The sequence below is a fragment of the Macrobrachium nipponense genome, chromosome 8, assembly GCF_015104395.2.
Source record: "Macrobrachium nipponense isolate FS-2020 chromosome 8, ASM1510439v2, whole genome shotgun sequence".
Lineage (NCBI taxonomy): Eukaryota > Metazoa > Arthropoda > Malacostraca > Decapoda > Palaemonidae > Macrobrachium > Macrobrachium nipponense.
In genome coordinates this window covers 30392542-30405637 of record NC_087203.1, presented here as the reverse complement: position 1 = coordinate 30405637, position 13096 = coordinate 30392542, and the positions used below count along the sequence as shown (strand labels likewise).

Sequence of the window (13096 nt, the reverse complement as noted above, 5' to 3'; positions counted from 1 at the left end):
CTCTTGTGAACACCTTGGGAGCTGTTGTCAGGCAGAGGCAAAGGACTTTGAACTGGAAACCAGCTCTCCAAGACTGGAGCGAGAAACTTCCAGGAAGGGGGATGGATAGGGATCTTGAAGTAAGCATCCTTCAAATCTTTAGTAAGCATGTACTCACTGTCTCTGACAACTGCTAAGACTGTTCGAGGAGTCTCCATCCTGAACCTTGTCTTACTGATGAAGAAGTTCAACTCTGAAATGTCTATTACTGGCCTCAAATCGCCAGTGGTTTGGGGACTAGGAAAACTCAGCTGTAGAACCCTGGGGAAGGAAGTTTTACTTGCTCTACTGCTCCCCCCTCCATCATCTTCCTCACTTCTTCTTGGAAAGCTAGATGTTTCGGAGAGCCCTGAACATAAGTAAGGTGAAGGAGAGAAAATTCACAGAGGAGGAGGAACAAAGTTGAAAGGAAGTAGATAACCTACTGAAGGACATCTACCTCCCATGGCTCCATCCCGAAACTGCCACATAGCCCAATGGCTCACCAGGCATCCCCCCACTGGTGGCAAAGAGTGGGGAGGGGTGCCCACTCTATCATCTACCTCCCCTGGCTCTGCCTGTATTTCCCCTGCCTGGCCTGAAGAGCAAGATTGAAAGAGACGCTGCCAAGTAGGTTTCTATGGTGACGAAGCAGACTAAGAATGTTTGCTTAGGGTAGTTGGTCTTAAAGGCTTCTTGGAAGGAAGTTGCAAATTCTGCTTTGGAATGCTGGAGCGAGAAGGAGCTGCTGGTTTAATCACTACTTGCTGAATTAAATTATCGTTATTGTCAGCTCGATGCCTGTCGATAGCTGCATCCAGTTGATCCCTAGGGAAAAGCATCTGGGAGTCCAGAATATCGCCATTCTTCAAGGATAACAAGGATGACAGACTGAGCTACCTTGGAGAGGGCTGTGTCTCTCCTCACCAGTACGATATTAGCCCATAATCAGCACTCAAATGGGTAAAGTACAATATGGCCTTCGCACCAATTGCAACAATATGATGTAAGACGCACTACTGACTGTATTTCTTGAAAAAGAAGAGGAAATTCTGGCCCCTACTGTAGACCACAAAGCAAGCCAAGAGAAACTTTGGAAGGCAGAAAAGGCAGTCGACTTCAAAGAAGTTGCTTCTTGAAAAGTAATGGAAGGACCATCTACTCTAACCTAATCCAGGGTCAGCCCCATCTTCTATCGAACAATGTCAGAGTTGACTTGTCTGCTCAAAAGAGGCACAAGAGGAGTTGCATAATACCTTCTAAGGCAAGGTAGAGGAGGAGGGAAAACTCGAAGGCAAGAGACCAACGGACGGGACACACTGCCCATGAGAACACTTGTGCAGGAGGGTCATGGACGTAGCCCGAAGGCAAAGTATAAGATATGGTCCTTCATTTCTTGGGGAGAGTATCAGCGATTAAGTCTTTAATCCTCCAACATCTGATGGACGAACAGGAGGACAAGACAACAAGGATGAAAAATATAAAGAAGGCAAAGGAGATGATCTACGCCTGCCTCCTCTTAAGAACACGGCTGTACCTCTCTTGAAAGACCAAGTCAACTGTGTCAAACATAGCCTGAACGAGAGAGTTCACAGTAGGGGCAGCAGCAGATGGCATCATAGCAGAACCCAGCTGTGACGTCATGGGAGCAGATGAACTCTGGGCATGAGCTGTTGGTATTGCTGTTGCATGAACAGAAGGTGACCCAAGATGATGCATACTAAGTACCAATGGCAACACCCTAGGTGGGGTAGCACAAGACCCAGTAGAGTGGAGGCTGGGAGGGCTGGGAACTGTCATGGCGGCCGACACTGGGCTGCGAGGAGACGTGAAGTGGGATAACAGACTATCCGAGGTTGGTACCCATGATAGGCCTAACGAGGTCCATATGACCAATATCTTCTGAGCATCCTAACCTGAAACAGAGGAAAAAGATGTTGCTGCTTTCACCTTCCCATTCTGGGAACATTCCCCCTCCCCCCAGAAAGACAGAGCAGCATGAGGCATAAAATCTCCTGAGCCCTCTCCCAAAACTTTCAAAGATGAATCAATGGAAGAATAGGAAGGGGACAAGCCTTCTAAGGAAGAACCAAATGGAGGAGGTTTACACTAGTGAGAAGCAGAACAATGAGGCGCCTGAGAAATATCCATCGAAGGAGGAGAAAACCCTTCCCAAGAAGGTGCCTCGACTTCCTCTTGTGTTGCTTCTTCTTAGTGAAAATCCTCCATTGCTCAGGAGACCAAGAATATCTCTCAGAACAAGGGTTAGTCATGTTACAAGCATTCGATCTGCACCTATTACAAGTTAAATGGGAGATCGGTTTCAAAGGAGACAAGAAAATGCAAACAAGGGTAGTTGCCTACAGCGGGACATTTCCTCTGAGGTTTACAAGAACTTTTAGCTGGGCTTTGAACACACCAAATATCACTGGACTACACAAAAACACAACCAAGAAAACACAGGCACCTACCTAATCTCTGTGACGGATGCCATATGCCACTAATTCCTTTCATAAACAATTCTTATTGTTTTTTACTGGTTTCCAGCTGGCACCAGAAGGTTTATCCTAATGTTAAGACCCAAATTTGTTCCACATATGAATAACAAGATATTTATATCAGGATATTTCACTTATAATTAACTTTTGATGGCAAACTTATAAACAAATCAACTTGTTAAGTGTCTACAAAAAATACAGATACTGAAAAACAAGGAAGGATAATGGCCGGTCTACTTCCTTCAAGCCTACTATGTTTAAATAATTCATACAGTGGTAAGACTCATCACTTCAAGAACATCAACCTTTGTGTTGCATAATCTTACTGTGTGGAATAAGCATCATGCTCTAAAATTTAGTAATGAAAATACATTCTTTGTGTTGGTCTTGAATGATTAAGAAAAAGCCACTTTATATAACCAAGTTTCATTGAGTAAATATAAAACAAGAAGGTCAAAAACTCCTGTTCTATATTTACTCACTTAAACTTGGTTGTATAAAGTGGCTTTTTCTTAACCCATCTAAAATTTACTTACAATTCTCCTACAAATGTAAAATCAATGAAGGTAAATAGTCACGAACTAGCTGGGTGACATGCACTCATGATACTCATGTCACTACTTACTGCCCAACATGGACAAAAGTAAAATAACTTCTTTGCTTGTAAAATCATGTATAGCAAAATTCGTGAACAGCCCTTCATAATTCTCATGTGTCATGATAAAACTGACAGTGAAAGACCACACTATGAGACTAATGCATGTGTGATTCATATTACTAACCAAAGCCCTACAGCCCCTGAATCTTCTTGCTGAAGCAAATACCAAAAGGAAGTCCATATTTGGAATTACATTCTTGGTTATCTGTATGCACTACGGGACCACCATAAAACTTTCATACAAGTAAAGTAAGATCTGAGTTTGACGAGCTCAATGAGGGCAAAAGAAACTCCTTCTGAAATGGCAAGAAAAGATGCTAGATGCTATGATTATAAATTGGGTTAAATCTACACCTTTTTGATGGAAGAAGTGCGAGACCCCTGGTTTATTAACTCTGAATATCAATGATAACTCTTCTTTGCTTCTAATTTAACAACAGAAACATTTGGTAATGGAACAGTGAGGAGAGCAGATCCCTGTGTGACACCACAAAATGCTATCTAAGTACTACTGGAAAAGTACAGGCAAGCTACCAAGAATCAAGTCACAACTCAGACATTGGGTTATAGGCAAGCCCCTTGCTTTTTCACAAGAACTCACACACTCCATTATTAGAAGTAGTTATAAACACCTTGATCTCAGATCATCCAGAATCTGAGTTCCATTTTCCTTATCTATCTGCCTGCTTTATTCACATCCCTTATGATAACAGTACATAATCCAAAGAAATGGAATTCAAGTGAGGAACACTGACTAATTTTTGTAATAAAAACCCTACTGCACAAAATAAATGTATATTCCATAAAAAATAATACCTTCTTAGAATAAGCCTTACTTGTTCTAATAACACACATTCTTCAGCAAATCCCCCAAGACTTTCTTTGCTGATCCCAATAACTCTCATTCCATTTCCGAGGGTTTTTACGTCTTTGCCTACTTCAAGAATCTCACCACAAATTTCAAAACCTGGGACAAAGGGTGGCTTCAGAACTTGATCATACCTGCAAACACACACACATAAGTATATCTATAGTAAAACTGACTGAAATAAATTTCTGTCCACTCCAAAATGTTAAGTTTTTTGTGATCATCATTTCTTAATATGACAGGAAATAGGGTGCATGGTATATTAAACAAGTCTAGCTCTTCCTTATCAAAGATTAAAAACATTCAAAGGATTTATTACCAAAATGCTGCACCTAAGGGCTAAGCAATAAATTATTCAGACACTATACACTTGAAGTCATTGAGTTTGCAAATTTTTCAGAGTACAAATCCAATAGAGTTTTCCATAATAATGATTTATGTACCTAATATATGTACTGTTTAAGGAAATTCTGTACCCTCAAATTATCTGTATTTACTGATAATTATCATAGTGTAAGACTTATTATGCATAATATTATTCCATGCAATGCTGATTTACCCTAAGTACATATGCAACTATATCATTAGTGTACTACATACTTACAACCCAACTACAAATTTCCGTTACAGTCTCTATCATATGTCAAGTATTATTCAGTTAATTTTATGTTTAAACATGGGTTCTTCATCACCCATACTGGGTTACACAGTACTATATGGCCTGTCAATTTACTGCACCCTCTTTCATTTCATAATTCACAATTTTCAAAGAAATGTTAATGCTTTTTAACATACAAACCTCCAACTTGCACATTTCAATGACAAAGGCAGAGAAAAGAGACCATTAAAAACTACAGTAATATAACCTATACACCAACTTATCCTCTCTAGTGCTCACCATTCCTTCAAAAAGAGTAATGGCACTTTTAGGGACGCATTAAGTCAGCCAAATGTTCAAACTAATGCCCCTAACAAAAAGGAGACCATGAAGTAAAAATGCCTCTACCTACTCAAATCTGCTAAAGACTTATCGGTCAACTTAGTCACTAGCACAGAGAATATTAGTTCACAGCTTTCTTTTTTCTTTTTTGAAGAAAAGGAGTTTGTTTTTAAGTACTACTTTTTTATAGAAATATAATTAAGGGCTGCAAAAATATCTATATTCTATATCAATAATTAAAAACTGGTTACTTATACATATAAAAATTTTCAAACTGACAAAGTTGTGGACGACTCTACATTTAAAATAATTACCTTGAACTTTAAAAGAATTAGGTATAAATAAAATTTATGTACATCAGTATTATGAATATGCACGAATGACTCTCTTTTATACTATGGGTATCAGGAAGAACATCCTTAGGGGCTCTATAATTAAATTAAGAAATAAAATTCATATATTTCCAAGTAAGCAATACAATATTTTGTAGTACAAGATCAAATGTATTGTGTGCCTTACAGACAAACAGCAATACAGTACTCTGATAAACACCAAATATGTTATTGTTATTATACAATTAAGTTTGTTCATACTTACCTGGCAGATATATATATAGCTGTATTTTCTGACGTCCGACAGAAATTTCAAAAACTCGCGGCACACGCAGTGGGCGGCCAGGTGGTAGTACCCATTCCCGCCGCTGGGAGGCGGATATCAGGAACCATTCCCATTTTCTATCATATTAATGCCTCTGTCTCCTGAGGGGAGGAGGGCGGGCACTTTAATTATATATATCTGCCAGGTAAGTATGAACAAACTTAATTGTATAATAACAATAACATTTTGTTCATGCCACTTACCTGACAGATATATAATATAGCTGAATCACACCTCGGATGGTGGGGAAAGACAGAATAGGATTTTTTGGGAAACTAAAATTAAGTAGATGATATACATCTTGGTTCCTTACCTGTTTGCAAAGTAGACTATGTGATTACTGTCACGTAAGGCTGCTTTTGCTTAATTACAGAGTTGCCAGCCAGGTGGAGACCTGTAGTGCTGGTGCGCTCTGGATGATCTGTCAACGGGTGCGAGACCTCAGCGTGACAAGATCATCGAGGCCATACAAATGAGGGCAACGAAGCAACTGACCACCACCTGACCAACTATACACAAACCCCTTAAAACTAGCTAACGGATGGGAGATCTTCACAAAAGACTCACCACAACCTAAAAACACAACAACCTAACTTAACCTAACTAAGGAATAGGGAAAGAGCTACTTCCGGACCCCAATACTGTGTCCGCAGAAACGTATGGCCCCAGTGCATTACAATCGTCATAGATCGTTCTCACATCCCTTAGGTAATGTGAGGCGAAGACGGAGTTGCTCCTCCAAAAGGTACAATCGAGGATGTCCTTGATTGACATGTTCTTTTGGAAGGCAAGAGAGGTAGCGACGGCTCGTACTTCGTGCGCTTTTACTCGGAAGAGGCTCAAATCAGTCTTCTGGAAAGATGAATGAGCCTCCCGAATGGTGTCCCTTAGAAAGAAAGCCACTGCATTCTTTGATAAAGGTAACTCTGGCCTCTTCACAGAGCACCAGAGGTTACCTGAGGGACCTCTAACCTCTTTAGTTCTATGCACGTAGAACTTGAGAGCCCTTACCGGGCAAAGGACTCTCTCTGGTTCTTGGCCCACCAGACTTGACATACCTTTGATCTCAAAAGTCTTCGGCCAAGGGTTCGAAGGATTTTCATTCTTCGCCAAGAAAGATGGGTTCAACGAGCAGACAGCATTGTCCCCTTTGAAGCCCATTAACTTGCTAAACGCTTGAATTTCACTAACTCTCTTAGCCGTCGCAAGAGAAGTTAGGAAAAGAGCCTTCCTTGTCAGATTCCGAAGAGACGCTGTCTGAAGCGGTTCGAAAGTGTTCGACATAAGGAATTTCAGGACTACATCCAGATTCCATGAAGGGGGTCTCATTTGAGGAACCTTCGAGGTCTCGAAAGACTTCAAAAGGTCATGAATATCCTTGTTGTCAGACAGGTCTAGGCCTCTGTGCCTAAAAACCGCTGACAACATGCTTTTATATCCCTTGATGGTAGGGACCGCTAATTTCTGCACATTTCTGAGAAATAGCAGAAAATCAGCTATCTGGTTCACAGAGGTCGAGGAAGAGGAAACTCCCTCCTTTTTACACCATGCCCTGAAGGAAGCCCACTTCGACTGGTAAACAGCTCTTGTGGAAGCACGTCTCGCATGTGCGATTGCTCTCGCAGCTGCCTTCGAAAAACCTCTCGCTCTGGCCAACTTTTCGATAGTCTGAACGCAGTCAGACTCAGAGCGGAGAGGTTTTTGTGAAACCTTTCGAAGTGAGGCTGTTTGAGTAGATCTTTCCTCCAGGGCAATGTCCTTGGAAAGTCTACAAGGAAAGACATGACCTCTGTGAACCATTCTCTTGCTGGCCACATCGGAGCGATCAGGGTTAGCCTTGTCCCTTCCGAGGCCGCAAACTTCATGACTTCCCCCAGAATCTTGAATGGTGGGAAGGCATAAAGGTCCAGGCCCGTCCAATTCCAAAGCAACGCGTCCACCGCGATTGCCTCTGGATCCAGGACCGGGGAGCAGTAAAGAGGAAGTCTCTTGTTCCTTGACGTTGCGAATAAGTCGACCAGTGGACGTCCCCACAGCGTCCACAGGTCTCGACAAACGTCCTCGTGCAAGGTCCATTCCGTCGGAAGGACTTGGTCCCGACGACTGAGAAGGTCTGCCCTGACGTTTTGCACACCTGCAATGAATCTCGTCAGGATCGTTACCTCTTTCCTTTTGCCCACAGCAGAATCTCTCTCGCTAGGGAGTACAACGCTCTGGAGTGTGTACCTCCCTGGTTTTTTAAATAAGCGAGTGCTGTGGTATTGTCCGAGTTTATCTGAACAATCTTGTTCTCCAAACTCTTCTCGAAGAACTGCAGGGACAGAAATACTGCTGCCAGTTCTTTTACATTTATATGCCAGGCTACCTGTTCCCCTCTCCAGGAGCCTGACACTTCCTTCCCCCCTAGTGTTGCTCCCCATCCTGTGATGGAAGCGTCTGAAAACAACACTAGGTCGGGGCTCAAAAGACTTGGGAGGGACACACCCTCTTGCAGCTTCTGAGGGTCCAACCACCATCTTAGGTGGTTCTTGATCGGAATCGATATCCTCAATACTGCATCGAGATCGTCTTTTGGCCTTCCACTCGTCTGCCAAGAAGAATTGGAGAGGCCTGATGTGCAGTCTTCCCAAGGAAACAAACCTTTCCAGCGAGGAAATGGTCCCAGCAGACTCATCCATTCCCTCGCCGAGCAAGTCTCCTTCCTTAGAAAGGCTGAGATCTTTTCTAAGCCTAGCTGCTGACGTTCCTGGGACGGAAACGCTCGAAAAGCCACTGAATCCATCTGAATCCCCAGATACACGATGGACTGTGTTGGGGTCAGATGCGACTTTTCGAGGTTGACCAGAAGTCCCAGGGACTTCGCTAAGGCTAAAGTGAACTGCAAGTCCTTCAGACACTTCTCTCTCGACGACGCTCTGATCAGCCAGTCGTCGAGGTATAGGGAAACTCTTATTCCCGAAGAGTGTAGCCACCTCGCTACGTTCTTCATCACTACTGTGAACACCATCGGAGCCGTGGTCAGTCCGAAGCACATCGCTCTGAACTGCCAAACTTTGTTGTTCAAGACAAATCTTAGATATTTTCTTGAAAGAGGGTGGATCGGGATGTGGAAGTACGCGTCCTGCAAGTCCAAGGATACCATCCAGTCGCCCGGTCTCAACGCTCCCAGAACAGAATGAGGCGTCTCCATCGTGAATTTGATCTTTTCCACGAAAAGATTGAGCCTGCTTACATCTAGAACTGGACGCCAACCTGACGACTGCTTTGGTACTAGGAAGATTCTGTTGTAGAAACCTGGAGACCCCAGGTCCGCGACTTGTTCCACCGCTCTTTTGTCGATCATCTGTTGAAGGAGATCGAACAAGACTTTCTTCTTTTCTCCTTGGTAGGATGGAGAAAGGTCTCTGGGAGTCGTAGAAAGAGGAGGAAGATCTAAAAAGGGGATCTTGTACCCTGCTCCACGATCTTGAGGGACCAAGAGTCCGTGTCTCTCTCTCTCCACGCTCCCGCAAAATACTTCAGTCTGGCTCCGACTGGTGTCTGAAGGACATGCTTTTCACTTGGAAGGCTTTGGTTTAAAAGAAGCTCTTCCTCGTGAAAACCCTCTCTCGAGGAGCTGCTCTCGAGGGGGGAGCCCCACGAAAGGGCTTTACTTTCTTCGGCGGACGAACTGCAGCCGAAGAGGTTGAAGGTCCGGCCGACCGTCTTGTAGACTGGGCCAAAAGATCCTGAGTAGCCTTCTCTTGTAAGCTGTTCGTCAGGTCCTTTACAAAGTCTGGGGGAAGAGATGGTTCGAAAGAGGCGAAAACAACAAGTCCGCTTTCTGAGCTGGCGTCACTGAACGAGCTGTGAAGTTGCACAGCAAAGCTCTCTTTTTTAACAAAGCTGTTCCAAAGTGAGATACTAGCTCTTCCGAACCATCCCTGACGGCTTTGTCCATACATGCTAACACGCTGGACAGCTCCCCCAGACTAAGAGATTCTGGGCTTCTCGCTTGCAAATCCAGAACTCCCAAACACCAATCAAGGAAGTTGAAGACTTCCAGCGTCCTGAGCAGACCTTTCAAATGATGGTCTGTCTCCGACGCGGTCCAAGTTACCTTGGCAGAGGTAAAAGCGACCTCCTCTGTAAGTCTACAAGGCTGGAGAAATCTCCTTGAGCCGAAGAAGGGATACGAACTCCCACTTCGTCCTTGGTCCTATACCAAATGCCTCCTTTACCACTAAGTTTAGTAGGAGGCAAGGCGAAGGTCGTCTTGCCTTGGTCTCTCCTTCTTATCATCCAGTCCTGGAGCTTCTTGAAAGCACGTTTCGTCGATAGAGAAGTCTTCATCTCTACGAACTCCGGGATTTTCCCCGTTTTCGATGAAGAAAACTGTGAAGGAGGAGACTTGGGAGCTGCGGGCTGAAATTTTTGTCCTCAAAAGAAGAACGCAAGAGTCTAACTAGGACTTTGTAATCCGAGGTAGAAGGGGCTGTAGCAGGTTCCTCTTCACCCGATTCAGCCGAACTACCTAGTTCTCCTTCTTCTCTAAACGGAAGAGGAGAACGTCTGTCAGGAGAAGGCGTCCTATTGGCGGGTCTTAGCAAGATCAAAGGACCCCTATCCTTGCAAGATGCAGCCTTATCACGGCTGTCTTCTTTCTGACGCTTACTGCTCGCTGATGGAAGAGCGTCCTGAGGCGGACGAGCGTCTTCCGCGCCTTCCGCGGCAGTCTCACCTGCCCGAGAAGCGTCTTTACCTCTCTTCGCTGGCATACGTGCCTGAGCGCGTAAAAAGCGTCTGGGGGTAAGACTTCTTGTTCAGAATCCCCGAAAGCGTCTTGAAAGGAGGCCTGAACGTCCTGGCGAGCTTCCTGCCAAGCGTCCTGTCTAGCGTCCTGGAGAGCGTCCTGCCGAGCGTCCTGTGTAGCGTCCTGGCGAGCGTCCTGACGAACGTCCTGCCTAGCGTCCTGCCAAGCGTCCTGACGAACGTCCTGCCTAGCGTCCTGCCAAGCGTCCTGACGAGCGTCCTGACAAGCATCTTGCCGAACGTCCTGCCGAGCGTCCTTGCACAAAGCGTCTTCAAAAGCGTCCTGTCGTAACGTCCTTCTATAAGACGAACGAGATCGGCGAATCGCTGAAGGAGAAGCGATCGGCGAACGAGACGCAGGAGGAGAAGGAGACGGAGACTGCTTAGTCCTCTTGACAGGCAGTCTAAGGTCCTTCCTCCGCTTAGGCTCGACTGCTGCTGGGCGAGTCCTCTGAGCCATAAGCGAGGATAGCTGGTCCTGAAGGGACAAAAGAATGTTCTTCGTTGGAGAAGAATGAGTCGAGGAAGCAGGACTGGTCCTGTGAGAAGACGAGGGGCGAGGGGACGCCTCCTTCCTTCTCAAAGGAACAGCTACCTGTTTCTCAGGTATACGCGCCTGTGCGCGCAACCTAGCGTCCTCATCGGAGGAGATCCTACCTCTCTTCTGAGGCGGAAAGACATCATAAGCGTCTTCCGACGAAAGCGGCGAAAGAGGACGTGAAGCGTCCTCCGCAAGAAACGTCCTCTTTAACGGACGAGAGTCTCTCCGAGCGCTCCACCCCTTGCGCGGGGAGGACGCTTCGGAGGACGAGAAGCACTCCTTCATGACGCGTGCTCGTGCACGGTCCTTGGCAGCCTGGGTCTTTGCTACATGGTCTGCCGAAGGGACGCCAGATCGGTGGGAAGCCCCCGTAACCCTCTTGCGGCTTTCGACATACCTCCTCCCTGGGTCTTGGGAGTCTGATAGAGGTCTAGGCCTAGAGGCATTATGGGGCCGATCTGACGCCCCCTCCACAACACTGGGGGCACGATCACACACTTGCACCGAGCCAGTTTCTAAGGCTTTCACTTTGGTCTCCAGAGTGCGAAGGGACTCCAAAATCATAGAGAGAGCATCCGCTCCTCCCGACACAGAATCAGAGCCCGAAGGCAACACAGGTTTAGGGTTGTAAACACTACAGGTGTTAGTGCAGGAGAAACGTTAGTCTTACCTTTGGAAGAACCACTTCTTGAGGAAGACCTCCTGATCCTATCGCGCTCCAATTTAAGGCGATAGGACTCATATGCTCTCCATTCATCATCAGTCAATTTCTCACATTCCTTGCACCGATGATCAATCAAACAATGAAGCCCCCTACAACTCATACATACTGTGTGGGGGTCTACCGATGCTTTCGGTAGCCTCACCTTACAATCAGCCCTCACACACACTCTGAAACTCACACCACTTGATCCAGACATATCTTATAGAGAAAAGTCAATCCAAAATCAAAAAACGGTCCACTATCGCGCATGCCAATTCAACAATCCAATTCAATACCAACAAAATCAATCAGATACTTAAAAACGAGTCAATTTCCAAAAAATCCTGAGCAGAGGTCTGTAAACAGATGTTTACTGACCGGCGACAGAAAAAAATATGAATAGAAAATGGGAATGGTTCCTGATATCCGCCTCCCAGCGGCGGGAATGGGTACTACCACCTGGCCGCCCACTGCGTGTGCCGCGAGTTTTTGAAATTTCTGTCGGACGTCAGAAAATACAGCTATATATATATCTGTCAGGTAAGTGGCATGAACAAAATTTACAAATGGTAGCTTCTGTATAGTGATGATTTTTTTTAAACAATACAATGGATAGTATCCATTGTATGTATGACCATAAGATTATTAACTGCAGCAATCATTTCCTCCTTCCTAATGAAATAAGGCAAATTCATATCAATAAATGAAAAAATAACCTTGCCAAAGGCATATTTCAATCTTATGAAGTCCCACAAAAAAAATCTAATAGAAAATAAATTACAAAGATACTAAATGGCATGAAAATAAGAGGAGAAAGAACAAATTATTCTTATTGGCACTCACACATATTCATTAAAAGTACAGTACTATAGTATTTGTATTTAATGATTCAAGAAAAAGTGGTTGCATGCCATAATAGTGGGAGCATTCTTTTCCCATCAAAGCCAGTTGGTGTGGCTGAGATAGTTCTACATATTACAGAGCATCAAATATTCAATGTATAATAGCCTTATTTTTGTCATAAAAACATCCATTTTTTCTCATCTAATAGTAATTCACTATTTATTGGGCAATTTTCAAGAAGAGAAATAGTACTTGTTGGCCTTAAAAATATATAATTTCATGAAGATTATTATTACAGTTTGCATTGTTACTAGTTCTATTACTGAATAATTTAATTCTACTGCTGAGCTGGCATTCTCAACTCCCTAAGGCTTGATTAAAACTTTTTTTAATACAGAATTAAACACATCTCATTTATTAAATAGAAACTTTTAGTATCATAAATCATTTTTTATATTATATTCCCTTTAAATTCCAATAACTAGAACAACTGAATATGATGAAGGTTTTTAAAGCATATGTTTCCAAAACTTGCAGTTTTTTATCAGTTGAGAATTAGTTAGTCACATAAAATATATT

The 13096-nt window shown here is 44.0% G+C and overlaps 1 protein-coding gene across 3 annotated transcripts in view; it reads right to left on the bottom strand.

The window, feature by feature from the left end:
- The window catches only part of LOC135222633 (quinone oxidoreductase-like protein 2 homolog), a 189197-nt gene that overhangs the window by 142999 nt on the left and 33102 nt on the right, over positions 1-13096 (bottom strand). For all 3 annotated transcript variants that reach the window (XM_064260763.1, XM_064260761.1, XM_064260760.1), the window contains one exon: positions 4011-4176. In XM_064260763.1, coding sequence (XP_064116833.1) covers positions 4011-4176 — 166 coding nt within the window. The remainder of the gene's footprint in view (positions 1-4010; positions 4177-13096) is intronic.